This window comes from Anomaloglossus baeobatrachus, chromosome 3 (assembly GCF_048569485.1).
Source record: "Anomaloglossus baeobatrachus isolate aAnoBae1 chromosome 3, aAnoBae1.hap1, whole genome shotgun sequence".
Taxonomy (NCBI): Eukaryota; Metazoa; Chordata; class Amphibia; order Anura; family Aromobatidae; genus Anomaloglossus; species Anomaloglossus baeobatrachus.
Window position 1 is genome coordinate 215062611 of NC_134355.1, and position 21231 is coordinate 215083841.

Sequence of the window (21231 nt, forward strand, 5' to 3'; positions counted from 1 at the left end):
GTTCCCAAAATGTGATTTATGTATAACACAGGCAAGGCATTCTTAAATTGATATAATAAGAGTTACCAAAGCACAGATATATATACTAAAATATTACATGGACAACTATCCCTGGTTAACATGTTACATAGTTCCTGAAGTATAGCCAATAAGGTTGAATCTCCTCCCAGGTTTATTCCCAACCATCAAAAACCAAATACATTAAGTAGATCAAATAAACAAGGGAATATTCATCCGAAGGCATTTTCATAAGCAGTGGTTCTTAGCATCTCATCTGTATGAATCTCTTGCTTTAGATATTTCATCCCAGAGTCTCAAGTCCTCATCCATTTTCCTATATGAATTCATTCACTACAGATGGAAGTAAGAGAAGGAAGGAATCATTTAGAAGATTAGCCTGATTTTATCCCAAAAAGCCTGTGAATACGGTAATAATTCTTCATTTAGGCCATTTGGTGATACACTGTTTAGGCCCCAAATGCAATGGGATTCCAAGCGGAGCAAGCATTTAGTTATGTCCCCGTCCCTAATGTCCGTTTTTATCCGATCTAATCCAATCACCCTTAACTTATTGGGTTTGCCTAGGGTTACTCTTATTTCTATAGAAACATATATGGAAATTTGCTTAACATAATTTAATTAATTTAATATGCAGATGAGATAGGGAGGTCTGTCACAAAGGAAGTAATCCACTAATTGTGTGTGTGTGTATATATATGTATGTATGCGTGTGTGTGTGTGTGTGTGTGTATTCATTTAATCTATAGATGTGAAAAAGGCTCATTATCAGACGAAACGCGTTATTTACGCCTGTACACTTATGATGTGGAATAAAGTGTAAAAAATTCCTGAAGACTTGGAGTGCCGGTCCTTTGTTAAAGTTAATCCTATCCTGTGTGATACTGTCTGCTGAGTCGTGTATCTAATCCTATCCTGTGTGATACTGTATGCAGGTCTGTGTATCTAATCTTAACCTGTGTGATACTGTCTGCTGAGCCATGTATTTAATCCTATCCTGTGTGATACTGTCTGCTGAGCCGTGTATCTAATCCTGTCCTGTGTGATACTGTATGCAGGGCTGTGTATCTAATCCTATCCTGTGTGATACTCCAGCTGTCCTTGGTGACACTTTAGACATTTCTGGTATCCAACAAAATGGCTCCGCACTGTGTCCCTACATTTCATTCTCTCTTATCTGTTGGAAACTCTCAGGTTGGGAGAGGGAGGTGACATCACACACAGGAGAGCAGACTCTGCCCACTTTACTGCAGCTGTAATCCAGGCTATTTCTACAGTGGGATTTCTGTAGGATTTCAGCAGCTGCTCCCCCTATTGTTTAACAGTGGAAATTATCAAACTTTTTTAATTTTTTGTTTAGATTTTGCTCAGTTAAAAATTAAATAATATTTGAACAAAACATTAAAACATTAATACCGTATTTTTCGGACCATATGACGCACTTTTTTCCCCCCAAATGTTGGAGGAAAGTGGGGGGTGCGTCTTATGGTCTGACTATAAGGTTGCGGGTGCGGGGAATGAGGGTGCCGCGGTGGAGCGGGTCATCGGAGGCACCAGCAGGCTGTAGCAGCCTGCAGCAGCCTGCCGTGACCACGTGGGCCCGCTCATTACATATGCACGCCCATCCTCCCGCCCATCATCTCTCAGCGAAACCGGCGCTGACAGGTGAGTGGGGTGATGGGCGGGGGGTGCGCGCATAATTAGCAGCCGGCCGTGATCACCCCTGGCAACTACAGCCTGGAGTGATCATGTGCGGCTGTATTCACTGCCCCCCGTGCATCATTATCAGCGCGGGGTGCAGTGAATCAGTGTACTCACCCGTCACCGTGTGTGGAGCCGCCCCCCTGCAGCATCGCGTCTTCCTGTCTGTGCCGGCGGTCAGCTGATCTGGACACTAGCGGCGCGCACCGCGATAACGTCATCGCTGTGCGCGCCGCTAGTATCCACCAGAATCGATCAGCTTACCGCCGGCACAGACAGGAAGACGCGATGCTGCAGACAACGGTGACGGCTCCACACACGGTGACTGCTCCACACAGCGGCGCTGCAGCTGAGACAGAGATCGGTGCTTCAGGGAGTGAGGAAGGGTAAGTATAAACGTTTATTTTTTTTTTCCTGTACCACAGGATACACGCCATTTACCAGGATGGGGGTATATCATGAGCAGGATGGATGGGGGCATTTCATGAGCAGGATGGATGGGGGCATTTCATGAGCAGGATGGATGGGGGCATTTCATGAGCAGGATGGATGGGGGTATATCATGAGCAGGATGGATGGGGGCATTTCATGAGCAGGATGGATGGGGGCATTTCATGAGCAGGATGGATGGGGGCATTTCATGAGCAGGATGGATGGGGGCATTTCATGAGCAGGATGGATGGGGGCATTTCATGAGCAGGATGGATGGGGGCATATCATGAGCAGGATGGATGGGGGCATTTCATGAGCAGGATGGATGGGGGCATTTCATGAGCAGGATGGATGGGGGCATATCATGAGCAGGATGGATGGGGGTATATCATGAGCAGGATGGATGGGGGCATTTCATGAGCAGGATGGATGGGGGCATTTCATGAGCAGGATGGATGGGGGCATTTCATGAGCAGGATGGATGGGGGCATATCATGAGCAGGATGGATGGGGGCATTTCATGAGCAGGATGGATGGGGGCATTTCATGAGCAGGATGGATGGGGGCATATCATGAGCAGGATGGATGGGGGTATATCATGAGCAGGATGGATGGGGGGCATTTCATGAGCAGGATGGATGGGGGGCATTTCATGAGCAGGATGGATGGGGGCATTTCATGAGCAGGATGGATGGGGGCATTTCATGAGCAGGATGGATGGGGGCATTTCATGAGCAGGATGGATGGGGGCATTTCATGAGCAGGATGGATGGGGGCATTTCATGAGCAGGATGGATGGGGGCATATCATGAGCAGGATGGATGGAAGGTATATTATTAGCAGGATGGATGGGGGGTATATTATTAGCAGGATGGGGGGTATATGAGCAGGATCATATACAAGGCAGGAGGATCCTTATCAGAATGGGGTACCTTAGTAGAGAATTTGGGGACATTACCCCCATAACAGTGACAGCAGCAGATCCTCGCCCCATAACAGTGTGTCATGACCATATTTTTTGGTTAAAATTTTATTTTCCTGTTTTCCTCCTCTAAAACCAGGGTGCGTCTTATGGTCAGGTGCGTCTTATAGTCCGAAAAATACGGTACTTTACATTTTTTCAGTTATTGTAATTTTTTTTTTTTTACGACACCTTCCTTTTAATCCAAACGTGACTATTTTTGGGTAAATCTCTTTATGAATCTCACTACTAGTGTAATTGCGTATGAAGATACATGTGCAGAGGTTCGCATACTGGGTCAATTTGATTATAGCGCCACCGTGTGTTACACTATGAGTGGCTTATGGTCCCATGGTTATAGGTCTTGAAAAGCGCTTTGTGAATTTCACTGATAGACAAAGCAGCGAGCGTGCACAGTAGATTAGACTTTCGCGCATGCGAACTGATCACTTCCTAACGCCGGGGATCCGAGAAAGTGCATTACATACCGGTATTGTTTAATTTATTGATTTTAGGTGTGTATATATATATATATATATATATGTGTATGTATGTATGTATGTATGTATGTGTATATATATATATATATATATATAATGTATGTATATATGTATATATAATTATAATATATATATATAATATATAATATATATATATTGTATATATGTATATATAATATATATATGTGTAAATTTGTATCGTCCAGTACACCTTCCCCTGATAAAGCGACACGCGTTTGGTTAGGTGCTTCTCCACCAATTCACATAGGTCATGGTTCATCCAGTATAGCTGGTTGTGTATGGCAGTTAACTTATGGTCTCTCTCTCCTCCCAGGTATATCCTTAGGTGGGGTCTTTATTGTGTGTTTCATATGGCTGTTTCACAAATTCTGAAATTGTTTGGGATACTTTAGCATTGCATATCATACCATATGTTTGACTTGTGGATATTATCTGTCATATGCTGAATCTGGACTAATAGGACCTATATAGCTGGATATTTTGATATGGATAGCTGAGAAAATGAATTATATGTATCAACTTTTTTTTCATTGGGATACAATACAAAAAGCTGCAATTGTGCATTTTGAGGATTATTGGATGTAGTTTTGTCATATATCCACTATTTATATTAGATGTGATGGTGGTTTTGTGTTTTTAAATGTTTTTTATGGTGAAAAATCAATAAACCTGTCAATTTTTTTTTGTACGTTCAGTAAGCTGAGTGCTTCTTTGCTCCATATCTTTTTCTTCTTGATAACAGACAGGACTGCAACACAAGATAAAAGCATTGGTGCCTTTTATCTTTAATACCTGTCACGTCCTCACCGGAGTCCGCTTCTGCAACTTCTTTGTTCACTAGGCGCTGCCGTATTTCCGCCATGGACTATGCTGATGATAGGAGAGGAGTCTGTGCCAGTGGATCTAGTGGGCGCAGGGTACACTCATCCACTAAGAGCTGGGTTTCCCTGGGACCTGCAGTACCACTGACTGACTGACTGTAGGTGTGTCTTCCAACTGAAGTGACCACCGTTCAGCTAATGGGAATTAACCACACACTTCTAATTCCTCCTCTTGTCTGCTGGTCACTGCCAGAAATAGTTTTGTACTCCTGCTAGTGTCTGGTTCTGTTCTGTCAATTGATCCCTGTGTTTTTACCACTTAGATAAAATTAAATAACAGCAAAAAAGGGCAACAGTCTTTTCCTGCCCAGGCCACAGAATAAAATGCTCTCAAAGGAGGCAGCAAAACCCCTCTTTAAAGATGGTGGCAACAGATGGTGGGGGGCAATTGCTTAGCGTTAAGATTGTACACAAAATAGACTTGTATGGGGCACGCACCATTCACACATGTAGTTGCACTGTATCTGGCTAGCAGCCTATTAGTTATGGCCATTTAGGCTGGCTGCCCAGCACCATATAAGTGCACCATACGGGAACGGAGACGCTAGTTTACAAGGCCTACATTAATGGGCCTAGCTGTATCCTGTAAATATATATTTTTTTTTTTTTTTTTTAAAAATGAGGTATTAGTTGATATTTTGGTCAAAATACGCAAGCTCACAACCCAAATGTCCTCATGTCTTGCGAGTTCATATAGTGATTTAAAAGTAAAACCACAAAAAAAGGGAATTTACTTTCCCCTGAGAAATTCAAGACTAATTTACTAATTTTGAATGACACCATTAATTTTACCATATAGTGCACTGGAAAACAGTAACAAAAGAAATATCCCAAATGTGGAGAAATAGTGAAACAAGTGAAATTTCACAATGCTTTTTGTTTTTGTTTTTTTTTATTCACAGTGTTCACTATATGGTAAAACTGACATGTCAGTATGATGCCTCAGGTCTGTACGAGTTCGAAGATGCCAAACATGTATAGTTTTATTTTTTGCAAAATGATCTAAAAGCAAAACCACAAAAAAAGGAATTTACTTTCCTCCAAAAAATGCAAGACTAATTCACAGCAAAAAAGGGCAACAGTGTATACCTGCTCAGGCCACAGAATAAAATGCACTGACAGGATGCAGCAAAACTCCTCAAAGATGGAGGAGACAAGGGCAAAACAATGATGGAGCAACCACTCACAAACTACCAATGCATGGAGGGGGTGATTGCTTAGTGTTAAGATTGCACACAAATAGTTTTGTATGGGGTGCCATTCACACATGCAGGTGCACAATATATGGGTTACAACCTATTAATGACACCCATACTATTCGATTAGGCGGGCTGCCCAACACCTATAAGTGGACCATACAGGAAAGGAGACCCCAGTTTTGCTTTAGAGCAGTATAGGGACTCGCAAGACATGAGAACCCTTGACGTTTCGGTTGCAAGCTTGTGTATTTTGGCCAAATATTAACCAATACCTCTTATATATTTTATATATCTATTTTGCACATATATTATTTTACAGGATGCAGCGAAGGGCCATCAATGTAGGCCTTGTAAAGTGGGGTCTCCGTTCCTGTATGGTGCACCCATATGGTGCTGGGCAGCCTGCCTAGTCAAATATTATGGGCATCATTTTGTGGACTGTAAGCCAATTACTGTGCACCTACATGAGTGAACGGCGCCCTGTACAAGTCTATTTGTGTGCAATCTTATCACTAAGCAATCACCCCCCTCCATGGATTGGCAGTGTGTGAATGGTTGCTCCATCAGTGTTTTGCACCTGTTGCTTCCATCTTTGAGGGGTTTTGCTGCATCCTGTCAGTGCATTTTATTCTGTGGCCTGAGCAGGTATACACTGTTGCCCTTTTTTGCTGTGAATTACTATTGAATTTTTTGGAGGAAAGTAAATTCCTTTTTTTGTGGTTTTGCTTTTAGATCATTTTGATTTAAAAGGAAAACTATACATGTTTGGCATCTTCAAACTTGTAGTGACCTGAGGCATCATACTGACATGTCAGTTTTACCATATAGTGAACACAGTGAATAAAAAAAAACAAAAACCATTGTGAAATTTCACTTGTTTCTCTATTTCTCCACATTTGGGATATTTTCTTTTTGTACTGTTTTCCAGTACACTATATGGTAAAATTAATGGTGTCATTCAAAAGTACAACTTGTCCAGCAAAAAATAAACCCTCATATGGCAAGATTGATGGAAAAGTAAAGAGTTATGGCTCTTGGAAGAACGAGAGCAAAAATAGAAAATTGTGAAGGGGCTAAATCAGGGGTGAGGAACCTCCAGCCCGCGGGTCGTATATGGCCCGTGACTACTTTTTATGCGGCCCCTGGGCACATTCCTGGGGACCGCAGTGCTCTGGCAGCAGGTGCACTTTTCCCGGCTGCCGGCCCTTTAAATCCCACTGCCTCATGCCCTGTGGGTAGATGTTAGAATGTACGGCCTCCATCCAGATCCTGACTTTAGCCCGTACAATGTAAACAGACTCACTACTAAACGCTAGAATGTACAGGCTCCTTCCAGGACTTGACTGCAGCCCATACATTCTAGGCTTAACCCCAGCCTGTGCTAGTGTGCTCTGGTGGGCAAGGTAAGGCGCACGCTGCGATAAAGTCACAGAAGAGCTGCAGCCAGATTTACCGGTCTCCCAGACCTGTGCTGTGTGTGTGACTCCTCCCTCCCAGTATTGTGAGTACTCAACCCATCGCTGCCCCCCCTACACTCAGTGCTGTGTACCCCCTAGTGCTGTGTGTACCCCCATCGTGCTGGGTACCCCCCAGTACTCTGCACCCCTAGTACTGTGTGTCCCCTCGGGCTGTGTGTCCCCTCGGGCTGTGTGTCCCCTCGGGCTGTGTGTCCCCTCGGGCTGTGTGTCCCCTCGGTATGGTGTACTCCCCAGTGCTGTGTACCCTCTAATACTGTGTACCCCTTGTGCTGTGTGTACCCCCCTCGTGCTGTGTACCTTTTAGTACTGTGTACTCCCTAGTACTGTGTACCCCCAGTGCTGTGTACCCCCTCAGCGCTGTGTAAACCCCCCCCACTGCTGTCTTTACCCCCCTGGGTGATGTCTATGCTCCACCAGTGCTGTCCATGCTACTACCAGTGCTGCTCATACCACGGTCAGTGCTGTCCGTGCCCCCTTATGCTTTCCGTGCTCCCCAGTGCTGTGTGCCACCCCTCAGGACTGTGTACTTCCCAGTGCTGTCTGTAGCCTCCCGCTGCTGTCTATGCCCCCCAGTGCAGTCCGTGCCCTCCTAGTGATGTCTATGCTACCCCAGGCCTGTCAGTGCCTTCCTAGTGATGCCAGCTAGTGCTGTCCGTGCCTCCGCCAATGCTGTCCTTGTCCCCAGTCATGTCTGTGCCACCACCAGGGCTGTCCATGCCCCCCTAGTGATGTATATGCCCCAGGCCCTCCTGTGATGTACATGCCACAGCCTCTCCTGTAGCCCCCCCTGTGATATGTTCATACCCCAGCCCCTCCTGTGATATGTACAGTACATGCCCCAGCCCCTTCTGTGATATGTACATGCCCCAGCCCCTCCTGTGATATGTACATGCCCCAGCCCCTTCTGTGATATGTACATGCCCCAGCCCCTCCTGTGATATGTACATGCCCCAGCCCCTCCTGTGATATGTACATGCCCCAGCCCCTCCTGTGATATGTCCAGTACATGCCCCAGCCCCTCCTGTGATATGTACAGTACATGCCCCAGCCCCTCCTGTGATATGTACAGTACATGCCCCAGCCCCTCCTGTGATATGTCCAGTACATGCCCCAGCCCCTCCTGTGATATGTCCAGTACATGCCCCAGCCCCTCCTGTGATATGTCCAGTACATGCCCCAGCCCCTCCTGTGATATGTCCAGTACATGCCCCAGCCCCTCCTGTGATGTCCAGTACATGCCCCAGCCCCTCCTGTGATATGTACAGTACATGCCCCAGCCCCTCCTGTGATATGTACAGTACATGCCCCAGCCCCTCCTGTGATATGTACAGTACATGCCCCAGCCCCTCCTGTGATATGTACAGTACATGCCCCAGCCCCTCCTGTGATATGTACAGTACATGCCCCAGCCCCTCCTGTGATATGTACAGTACATGCCCCAGCCCCTCCTGTGATATGTCCAGTACATGCCCCAGCCCCTCCTGTGATATGTCCAGTACATGCCCCAGCCCCTCCTGTGATATGTCCAGTACATGCCCCAGCCCCTCCTGTGATATGTCCAGTACATGCCCCAGCCCCTCCTGTGATATGTCCAGTACATGCCCCAGCCCCTCCTGTGATATGTCCAGTACATGCCCCAGCCCCTCCTGTGATATGTCCAGTACATGCCCCAGCCCCTCCTGTGATATGTCCAGTACATGCCCCAGCCCCTCCTGTGATATGTCCAGTACATGCCCCAGCCCCTCCTGTGATATGTCCAGTACATGCCCCAGCCCCTCCTGTGATATGTACATGCCCCAGCCCCTCCTGTGATATGTACATGCCCCAGCCCCTCCTGTGATGTGTATTCTCAGTGTTTCCTGTAATTTATGCACCCCAGCATCTCCAGACTGAGACAAACCTGGAAAAGCAGCTGTGAGAAACAAAATTATCAATATCACCTAACATCACAGTCGCACCAAAGAGAAGCAGCTCCGGCCACCATAGTAGGGGTGAGTTAATTAATTGTTTGACCAAATATAGCCAGGTAGTTTTAAAGTTGATAATTTTGTGTGACCCCCGATGGCTGGTAAAAAATTCTAAATGGCCCCCGGCAGTAAAAAGGTTTCCCCACCCCTGGGCTAAACCCATTGCTGTGAGTCAGATCTTTACTTCACACCCTATATGTAACCATTCAATTAGTTGGTTGTCACCTGTAACTGTAGCTTACAAGGTGAACATACCTTTTCTGTCCCCGTATTTCCTCATAGATTGTAAGCTTACAAGCACTTGATAGGTGTTGAATTTTGTGTTACTCTGCAATGTCCGATTTTGTCTACACGTGTCCCCTCTGAATTATAAATGTTAAGTAATATGTTCGACTATAGAAACGGAAATTATTATAACCCTTGAATTTTAGAGCAATGAATGCCAAAACCTTACTGAGCTCTGGAGACCAATGATTGGTGGGAGGGGATCTAAGTTTTCTCTGGGAATCGTGGGGACGTCATAGATGATCACTATAGTGGCATCTCATACCCAGTTTTGACAGCTCCAGTCCTAGGAAAGCATCAAGAGCAATGTTTTATGTACATGTACCAAGCCTTATTTACAGTATCTCTACTAATGACATCATGTAGTTAAAGGGAATCTGTCACCTGATTTTTGCTACCCCATCTGAGTGCAGTATAATGTAGAGACAGAGACCCTGATTCCAGCGATGTCACTTACTGAGCGGTTTGGTGTCATTTTGATAAAAGGAATGTATTCTCTGCTGAAGATAAAGTAGTTATACTGAGCTCATGAATATGCTGGACTACCAGGCTTCACGCCAAGTAGTCCTCTAATGGTAATCTGCTTATTAATCAGTGATTTTATAAAAGCTACACTACACCGCTCAATAAGTGACACATCACTAAAATCAGTGTCTTTTAGGTGGCAAAAACCTGGTGACACATTCCCTTTAAGTGCTGTACTTTAACAATAATATTTTTTTTTTTTCTATAGCACCAACATATTCTACAGGATTTTACAATTCAGAGAAAATGCATTCAGCAGATACTAAGAGGAGTGAAGGCCCTGCTAGCAAGCTTACAATCTACTTATATTCAGTTTGTTTTAGACATTGCTATAATTCTTCATTATTATTAAAATAATAAAAATACATTTTCTATTAAAAATGCATTTGCATATTTATCCGTTAATATACAGATATTCTAACTTTTTTTTTTTCTTTCTCTTCTTCTTTTAGATAATTTTACCTCCTGACATTCAACATACTGATACTTCTGTGAAAGAAACCATACTGGATAATGAAGAATGTCCTTTACAAATATTTCGAAACTGGCCCAGCGATAAAGGTATTTGTAGCTCTCATATCAAAGGTGAAAGAGAAACCTTTCAGATGTATGCATGTATGTATGTATGTATTGAAGTATGATTATATATATATATATATATATATATATATATATATATATATATATATATATATATATATATATATGTGTATATATATATATATATATATATATATATATATATATATATATATATATATATATATATATATATATATATATATATATATATATATATATATATACACATATGTATGTGTGTGTGTATATATGTGTGTATATATACATATATATGTGTGTGTGTGTGTGTGTGTATGTATAAATAAAATTATATACTGTGTGTGTGTGTGTGTTTGTGTGTGTATATATATATATATATATATATATATATATATATATATATATATATATATAATACATATATAATCTTTAAGGCAAGAAAGGTCGCACTCCAGGGTTGTAAATCAAAGGAATCTTTAATCCATATTCAGGGATACAGGTGGTGGGGGAGGGTGAGGACGTGCAACGCCAGACGACGGCAGGCCGTTTCGCAAACAAATTGCTTCGACTGGACCCGTAGAAGCAATTTGTTTGCGAAACGGCCTGCCGTCGTCTGGCGTTGCACGTCCTCACCCTCTCCCACCACCTGTATCCCTGAATATGGATTAAAGATTCCCTTGATTTACAACCCTGGAGTGCGACCTTTCTTGACTTCAACTTGGATTTCGTACGGTCTTCACCTTTGGGACTCGCACCCAGGTTCCCTTGTCCTCCTATTAGGATTGTGGCGCTTTTTTTTTATTTCGGAGTAGCTGTGCCCGGTACCCCTTACACACACACATATATATGAGAGAAGGTATGTATGTGTATATGTGTTACATACATATATATTTATTTAGTATGCTACAGAGAATTTTGTAGTATTTTGTTATCATGGTAAACTGGCTCTATAAATGCAAGTCCCCTGCCCCCTTCCATACACTTACCTTCCGGCAGCTCCTTTGTTTTTCTTGCACCCTTAAGCTTTGACTGGCCAGAGGTTAGAGCTGCATTGGGCACTTGTGACGTAACTTCTATCAGAGCCAGAACGAGGCGCCCATGGAGATGCATTGTGTTGTGGCCTCCCACACGCTCCATGAAACACTTGGCCTGCTAGTACATCACAAATCACAGGAGACAAACCAGAGTAGCTGCGATAACCGTAGATGCCGGAAGGTGAGTATAACACAGGGAGCAGAGGACTTACATTTAAAGCATCACTCAATCTGTGAAATAAATAAAAACCCAAAGGAGTGGGTCCAGGTCCGCCCTTTACTATTAGAGACAATCCTGCCACTTAGTGAAAAATATCAGCTGGTTTAACTGATGGCCCAGGTGTCTCATTACAAAAGTGCAACATAAGAAACATCTCAAGATGGGTAAAACCAGTGAGCTGTTAAGACATTTGCAACCTTATTGTTTCAAAACATGATAGCATTGGTTACAGTAGAATTTCTAAACTACTGAAAGTTCCAGAAAGTACAGTTACGCTCATAATCCAGAAGTGTAAAGTACATAATTTCACCATAAACCGGCCATGACCAGGTTCTCCCCTCAAGATTTCAGGCAGAGGAGTGAGAACAATTATCTAGAGTTGTCCAAGAGCCAATGACCATCTTTGGAGAGATGCAGAAAAACCTTGAATCAGCAGGTTTCAAAGAAAACAATGAGTAATGCACTCAACCTCCATGGCCTGTATGCATACTCACCATGCACGACTTCATTGTTGAACAAAAAGCATGTGTAAGGCATTGTGCCCACAGGGCGTTTTTACAGCGATTTTTCTAGCGTTTTTCATTGCTTTTTTTAATCAATAAAAGCAAGGAAAAAGCATCCCAGCAAAGTCTATGAGAATCAGGACTTGCTGTGCCCACGTTGCTTCTTTTTCAGTTGCTTTTTTTCTTGCTGAAAAAAGAAGCAACATGTCAATTGTTTTAGCGTTTTTTCCTGCTTTTTTCCCCAATTGACTTCAATGGAGTCAGGGAAAAAAGCAAGAAAAAACGCATGTGTAATGCCCACGTTGCTTTATATTTTATGCGTTTGGGCATTTTTAGGGAGAAAAGAAAGCTATGGCTATGTAGATTCCTTCATAGAAGAAAGCCACATAGCCAGCGTCCAGCAGCTGTTATCTTATCTCCCATTGTTTAGCGCGACACCTCTGCAGGGACCCCCGCTGACGTCACAAGGTAAAGAGTTCATCACAGCGGGGGATCTCCAGGAAATCCCACAGTAATCCCCCTGTATGAATTGTATTCACCTTGTGACATCCCCGAACTTATACAGCGAGGTGTCGCGGTAAACAATGCATGGACCACCGCTGATGTCACAATGTAAAGAGTTCATCCCAGTGGGGATCTCCAAGAATGTGGGCGGCATTGCTCGGTAATCCCCCTGCATGAATTGTATTCACATTGTGACATCCCGAACTTCTCTGCAGTGACATGTGGCATTAAACAATGCAGGGACCCCCGCTGACGTCACAAGGTGAATAGTTAATCCCAGCGGGGGATCTTCAGGAAAGCCCCCGGTAATTCTCCAGCATGAATTGTATTCGCCTCCTGACATCCCCGGACTTCCCTGCAAAGAGATGTCGCGGTAAAACACCACAAGAATACTGAATGCCTGGTGCACAGCCTATGCCACATAAATGCAGGCAACCCCCGCTGACGTCAAGGTGAACCCCGAAAAACCCCGGTGATCCTCCTGCATGAACTGTGTTCACCTTGTGCCTTGCACCAGACATTCAGTATTCTTGCAGTGTTTTACCGACACCACTCTACAGGGAGGTCCGGGGATGTCACAAGTTGAATACAGTTCATGTAGGAGATCCGCTGCTGGCATGAACTCTTCACCTTACTCACCTCTCTGCAGTCTCCTGGGTCACGTCCGATGGGCTCCAGGACCTCCCGGTAAGCAGCTGATTGTTTACGTCCAGCGGTGAACAGCTTGCCAGCTTTTTAACAAGCAGATGATGAATCAGCTGATCTTCCCTGGACGTAAACGATCGGATGATGCTATCAGGTGATAGCATCAGCTGCTTACCCAGCGGGTCCTGGAGCCCATGGGACTTTTAGACAATCAGCTGATGTGTAATCTGTTTCAGGTCCTTGAACCTGTGTCAGGTTCAAAGACCTGAATCCAATATCATCTGATCAGAAGGCAAACCGATCAAATGATGTGTCATCATCTGATCAGTTTGCCTTTCAATCAGATGATATTGGATTCGGATTGGACATCAAGGGACCCTCGACCCAGGACTACAGCGGAGGGGGGTTCTTTAGTTCAATAAAGATGGAGTCACTAATTGTGTTGTGTTTTATTTCTAATAAAAAATATTTTTCTCTGTGTTGTGTTTTTTTTATCTTTACTAGAAATTCATGGTGGCTATGTCTAATATTGGCGTGACACCATGAATTTCAGGCTTAGGGCCAGATGATAATACAAAGCTGGCCCTAACCCCATTTTACCCAGTGAGCCACCCGATACCAGGGCCGCTGGAAGAGTTGGATACAGCACCAGAAGATGGCGCTTCCTATGAATGCGCCATTTTCTGGGGCAGCTGCGGACTGCAATTCACAGTGGGGGGGCCCAGAAAGGTTGGGCCACCCTGTACTGCGGATTCCAGTCCCCAGCTGCCTAGTTGTACCTGGCTGGACACATAAATTGGGCGAAGCCCATGTCTTTTTTTTTTAAATTATTTTATGAAATTCATGAAATAATTAAAAAAGGGCTTCCCTATATTTTTGGTTCCCAGCTGGGTACAAATAGGCAGCTGGGGGTTGGAGGCCACCCGTACCTGCCTGCTGTACCTGGCTGGCATACAAAAATATGGGGAAGCCCATGTCGATTTTTTTTAATTCATTAAAAAAAAACAAAAAAACAAACACATAACCCAAAAGGGTTAGGAGTAAAAAAAAATGCTTAGGCTCTCGCTGTATTTTCTATTGCTAGGGTAACTTAAACAGCTACTGGCTGCTAACCCCTCCTGCTTGGTGTTACCTTCACTGGCAATGAAAAATCCAGTTAAGCCCTTTTTTCTTGAGTTTTTTTGCCAAAAAATTAAAAAAAAAAATTCCATGGGCTTAGCCCAATTTTTGTGTCCAGCCAGGTACAACCAGACAGCTGGGGACTGGAAACCGCAACGCTGAGTGGCCCAAGCTTTCTGGGCCACCCGCTGTGTATTGCAGTCCGCAGCTGCCCCAGAAAATGGTGCTTTCATAGAAGCGCCATCTTTTGGCGCTGTATCCAACTCTTCCAGTGGACATGGTGCCAGGTGGCACGCTGGGTAATAAGGGGTTAATACCAGCTTTGTTTTACCAGCTGGTATTAAGCCCGAGATTCTTAATGTGAAGCCAAGTTTGACCCGGATATTAAGAATCTCCAATAAAGGGTTAAAAAAAGACACCACACAAAAAGTACTTTATTAAAAATAAATACACAGACACACTTAGGGACTCCATTTTTTTACTCCCTCTCACCCCTCCTCAATCCTGGTCTTCTGTCACCGATCTAGCTCTGCTATATCAGAAAGCACGGGGGAGAAAGAACGCTTCAAATCCCCGTGCTGTCTAATCACTCAATGAGTTAGCAGAGACTGCAGGTTGGTAAGCGGTGACATCACCGCTACCACTGTTGCCATAGTAACCTAATGAGCAGGTTGCTATAGCAACGGTGATCTCCGAGCACCTGATTCCCGGCACCGCTATTCCCCTGCATGAGCCGGTAAATAGCGGTGCTGGTAAACGATCTAATAGATCATCATTTTCCTGTCACTTTTATTCCAAAATGGAGATTGAAAAAAATGGGCTGAACAAGGAAATGACATCAGAACAACTTTTTTTCACATCCAACTTTAATGAGCTGAAACAAGCATTCAATAGTAACAAAAAAAGCATGAAAAGAAGCAGGAAAAAAAGCAGGAAAAAAAGCATGAAAGCATGAAAAAAAGCAGGAAAAAAAGCATTAAAAGAAGCATGAAAAGAAGCATGAAAAAAAGCAAGAAAAAAAGCATGAAAAGAAGCAAGAAAAAAAGCATGAAAGCATGAAAAGAAGCATGAAAAAAAGCATGAAAGCATGAAAAGAAGCACAGAAAAAAGCAGCTTTTTTTGTGCTGAAAAAAAAGCACCGTGGGCACATAGCCTTAGTGTGTTTTACAGTTTGCTCAACAATATTTAGGCTATGTGCCCACGGTGCTTTTTTTTCAGCACAAAAAAAAGCTGCTTTTTTCTGTGCTTTTCATGCTTTCATGCTTTTTTCATGCTTCTTTTCATGCTTTCATGCTTATTTTCTTGCTTCTTTTCATGCTTTTTTTTCATGCTTTTTTTCATGCTTTTTTTCATGCTTTTTTTCATGCTTCTTTTCATGCTTTTTTTCATGCTTTTTTTCATGCTTTCATGCTTTTTTTCCTGCTTTTTTTCCTGCTTCTTTTCATGCTTTTTTTGTTACTATTGAATGCTTGTTTCAGCTCGTTAAAGTTGGATGTGAAAAAAAGGTGTTCTGATGTCATTTCCTTGTTCAGCCCATTTTTTTCAATCTCCATTTTGAAATAAAAGTGACAGGAAAATGATGATCTATTAGATCGTTTACCAGCACCGCTATTTACCGGCTCATGCAGGTGAATAGCGGTGTCGGGAATCAGGTGCTCGGAGATCACCGTTGCTATAGCAACCTGCTCATTAGGTTACTATGGCAACAGTGGTAGCGGTGATGTCACCGCTTACCAACCTGCAGTCTCTAACTCATTGAGTGATTAGACAGCACGGGGATTTGAAGCGTTCTTCCTCCCCCGTGCTTTCTGATATAGCAGAGCTAGATCGGTGACAGAAGACCAGGATTGAGGAGGGAGTGAAAAAATGGAGTCCCTAAGTGTGTCTGTGTATTTATTTTTAATAAAGTATTTTTTGTGTGGTGTCTTTTTTTAACCCTTTATTGGAGATTCTTAATATCCGGGTCAAACTTGGCTTCACATTAAGAATCTCGGGCTTAATACCAGCTGGTAAAACAAAGCTGGTATTAACCCCTTATTACCCAGCGTGCCACCTGGCACCATGTCCACTGGAAGAGTTGGATACAGCGCCAAAAGATGGCGCTTCTATGAAAGCACCATTTTCTGGGGCAGCTGCGGACTGCAATACACAGCGGGTGGCCCAGAAAGCTTGGGCCACTCAGCGTTGCGGTTTCCAGTCCCCAGCTGTCTGGTTGTACCTGGCTGGACACAAAAATTGGGCTAAGCCCATGGAATTTGTTTTTTAATTTTTTGGCAAAAAAACTCAAGAAAAAAGGGCTTAACTGGATTTTTCATTGCCAGTGAAGGTAACACCAAGCAGGAGGGGTTAGCAGCCAGTCGCTGTTTAAGTTACCCTAGCAATAGAAAATACAGCGAGAGCCTAAGCATTTTTTTTTACTCCTAACCCTTTTGGGTTATGGGTTTGTTTTTTTGTTTTTTTTTTTTAATGAATTAAAAAAAAAATCGACATGGGCTTCGCCATATTTTTGTATGCCAGCCAGGTACAGCAGGCAGGTACGGGTGGCCTCCAACCCCCAGCTGCCTATTTGTACCCAGCTGGGAACCAAAAATATAGGGAAGCCCTTTTTTTAATTATTTCATGAATTTCATAAAATAATTTAAAAAAAAAAACGACATGGGCTTCGCCCAATTTATGTGTCCAGCCAGGTACAACTAGGCAGCTGGGGACTGGAATCCGCAGTACAGGGTGGCCCAAGCTTTCTGGGCCCCCCCACTGTGAATTGCAGTCCGCAGCTGCCCCAGAAAATGGCGCATTCATAGGAAGCGCCATCTTCTGGTGCTGTATCCAACTCTTCCAGCGGCCCTGGTATCGCGTGGCTCACTGGGTAATAATGGGGTTAGGGCCAGCTTTGTATTATCAGCTGGCCCTAAGCCTGAAATTCATGGTGTCACGCCAATATTAGACATAGCCACCATTTCTAGTAATAGAATTTCTAGTAAAGATAAAAAAAACACAACACAGAGAAAAATATTTTTTATTAGAAATAAAACACAACACAATTAGTGACTCCATCTTTATTGAACTAAAGAACCCCCCTCCGCTGTAGTCCTGGGTCGAGGGTCCCTTGATGTCCAATCCGAATCCAATATCATCTGATTGAAAGGCAAACTGATCAGATGATGACACATCATCTGATCGGTTTGCCTTCTGATCAGATGATATTGGATTCAGGTCTTTGAACCTGACACAGGTTCAAGGACCTGAAACAGATTACACATCAGCTGATTGTCTAAAAGTCCCATGGGCTCCAGGACCCGCTGGTAAGCAGCTGATGCTATCACTTGATAGCATCATCCGATCGTTTACGTCCAGGGAAGATCAGCTGATTCATCATCTGCTTGTTAAAAAGCTGGCAAGCTGTTCACCGCTGGACGTAAACAATCAGCTGCTTACCGGGAGGTCCTGGAGCCCATCGGACGTGACCCAGGAGACTGCAGAGAGGTGAGTAAGGGTACCTTCACACTTAGCGATGCAGCAGCGATCCGACCAGCGATCTGACCTGGTCAGGATCGCTGCTGCATCGCTACATGGTCGCTGGTGAGCTGTCAAACAGGCAGATCTCACCAGCGACCAGTGAACAGCCTCCAGCCAGCAGCGACGTGCAAGCGACGCTGCGCTTGCACGGAGCCGCCGTCTGGAAGCTGCGGAGACTGGTAACTAAGGTAAACATCGGGTATGGTTACCCGATGTTTACATTAGTTACCAGCGCACACCGCTTAGCTGTGTGTGCAGGGAGCAGGGAGCCGCGCACACTGAGCGCTGGCTCCTTGCTCTCCTAGCTGCTGTACACATCGGGTTAATTAACCCGATGTGTACAGCAGCTACATGTGCAGAGAGCCGGAGCCGGCAGCACAGGCAGCGTGAGAGCTGCAGAGGCTGGTAACTAAGGTAAATATCGGGTAACCACCTTGGTTACCCGATGTTTATCTTGGTTACAAGGGAGATCCCCCGCTGGGATTAACTATTCACCTTGTGACGTCAGCGGGGGTCCCTGCATTGTTTAATGCCACATGTCACTGCAGAGAAGTTCGGGATGTCACAATGTGAATACAATTCATGCAGGGGGATTACCGAGCAATGCTGCCCACATTCTTGGAGATCCCCGCTGGGATGAACTCTTTACATTGTGACATCAGCGGAGGTCCATGCATTGTTTACCGTGACACCTCGCTGTATAAGGTCGGGGATGTAACAAGGTGAATACAATTCATACAGGGGGATTACTGTGGGATTTCCTGGAGATCCCCCGCTGTGATGAACTCTTTACCTTGTGACGTCAGCGGGGGTCCCTGCAGAGGTGTCGCGCTAAACAATGGGAGATAAGATAACAGCTGCTGGACGCTGGCTATGTGGCTTTCTTCTATGAAGGAATCTACATAGCCATAGCTTTCTTTTCTCCCTAAAAACGCCCAAACGCATAAAATATAAAGCAACGTGGGCATTACACATGCGTTTTTTCTTGCTTTTTTCCCTGACTCCATTGAAGTCAATTGGGGAAAAAAAGCAGGAAAAAACGCTAAAACAATTGACATGTTGCTTCTTTTTTCAGCAAGAAAAAAAGCAACTGAAAAAGAAGCAACGTGGGCACAGCAAGTCCTGATTCTCATAGACTTTGCTGGGATGCTTTTTCCTTGCTTTTATTGATTAAAAAAAGCAATGAAAAACGCTAGAAAAAACGCTGTAAAAACGCCCTGTGGGCACAAGGCCTTAGACAAGAATGGAAAATACTGGGAGAATATACAGTGGAACCTTGGTTAACGAGAACAATTCGTTCTGTGAGTTGCTTGTTAAGCAAGTTACTCGTTCAGCAAAGCAAGATTTCCCATAGGAAATCATTGCAATGCAGACAATTCGCTCCACAACTTGTTAAATGTCCCATCCTGGTCCCCTATTGTGCCATTCCACACGCACACGCACGCACGCTCACGCACACACACGCACATTATACTCACCTTACCTTACTTTCCATCGCCTGCCTCCTGGAACTTGCAGTTCGCCTGTACAGGATGTGTATCTGGTAACCATCGCGATGAGGGAGGAACTTCCGCTGCTAGAGCGCTGACGTCAAAGGCAGGAGCTGCTTGCCTCTGATTTGCAAGCGCGCTGCCTTTGAGTAGCGGCTGACAGGGGAAGTTCCTCCCTCGTCGCGATGGTTGCTGATACACAGTTAATATAGCCACTGGTATAGTATTAATAGATCAACAAGACTGTATACAGCAAAAAATACACATAAAATATAACCTTTAATGAGTCTCTTTAAAAAGAGGGTTCATCTTACCTCTGCAAAAACAATGTCACAGAGAATGCCGTGCTATATTGCCCACTTCTATCAAAGGGATCAATGCACTCTGCCACAGAATATGTATAAAAAACAGCTGACCACCAGGCCGAAGATTAAGTACAAACTCATCCGTTGACAACACACCAGGGAACAGAAGTGGCTACCCCCACTCATGTGTTGTCCATACAAATATGCAGTAGTCCTTAAATAGGGGACCAATGCAGACTAATATGTAACCAGTTGGTCAAGTATCATGTATTTCATTTCTGACCAACAAGCACCAGTGGTTCAGAATAAACATGGCAATGCTCCTAGATACCAAAATTCACCAGAACAATGTACATGTAGAAAAATTGGAACAATCTCACCAATTCTGGTGCATTCAGTTTCCACAATCATCCGACGGACAATTTCCCATCATTATAGGCGTCTCCACAGTCCCTTTCATACTGGACCTGGGATCCCTTTAGATTAAAGGTCACTGTCCTTCCCAGGTTCTCCTTCTCCCGACGCGTTTCATATGTCCCATAATCATCAGGGGAGCTTGAATGAGGAGATATAGGTTCCTGTTATGAAACCTTTCATGGGTTTACTATAAATAAAGCAGAAATTGTAGGGAATAAACGGGGGATGTGTATATAAATGAACCCCCTCTAAAAAAGGCTTTCCCAGTAAAGGTACAATAGAGAGCAGGTGACTTACCAGACGGTGACAGCACACATCATCCAGGCTGCACACCGCTGTTTACAGTCACCATGTTTAAATAGTCACCGCTCCTTTGCCAGCGTGTGACGTCACATCCGCACATGTGCTCCCCGTCTCCATATTAAACCGTGGAACGCAGCAGTGGAACGCAAGGTCCCTCAGGAAGTGACGATCACTCTCCTGGCGCCTCAGTGACGTTCCCTTACTAGAACGTCTATGCAGAACGCACGTGGTATCTAGGAGCATTGCCATGTTTATTCTGAACCACTGGTGCTTGTTGGCCAGAAATGAAATACATGATACTTGACCAACTGGTTACGTATTAGTCTGCATTGGTCCCCTATTTAAGGACTACTGCATATTTGTATGGACAACACATGAGTGGGGGTAGCCACTTCTGTTCCCTGGTGTTGTCAACGGATGAGTTTGTACTTAATCTTCGGCCTGGTGGTCAGCTGTTTTTTATACATATTCTGTGGCAGAGTGCATTGATCCCTTTGATAGAAGTGGGCAATATAGCACGGCATTCTCTGTGACAGATATTGTTTTTACAGAGGTAAGATGAACCCTCTTTTTAAAGAGACTCATTAAAGGTTATATTTTATGTGTATTTTTTGCTGTATACAGTCTTGCTGATACACAGCCTGTA

The 21231-nt window shown here is 44.1% G+C and overlaps 1 protein-coding gene across 7 annotated transcripts in view; it reads left to right on the forward strand.

The window, feature by feature from the left end:
- The window catches only part of AFDN (afadin, adherens junction formation factor), a 1370646-nt gene that overhangs the window by 225419 nt on the left and 1123996 nt on the right, over positions 1 to 21231 (forward strand). For all 7 annotated transcript variants that reach the window (XM_075339717.1, XM_075339721.1, XM_075339720.1 and 4 more), the window contains exon 8: positions 10421 to 10529. In XM_075339717.1, the coding sequence (XP_075195832.1) occupies positions 10421 to 10529 (109 nt within the window). The remainder of the gene's footprint in view (positions 1 to 10420; positions 10530 to 21231) is intronic.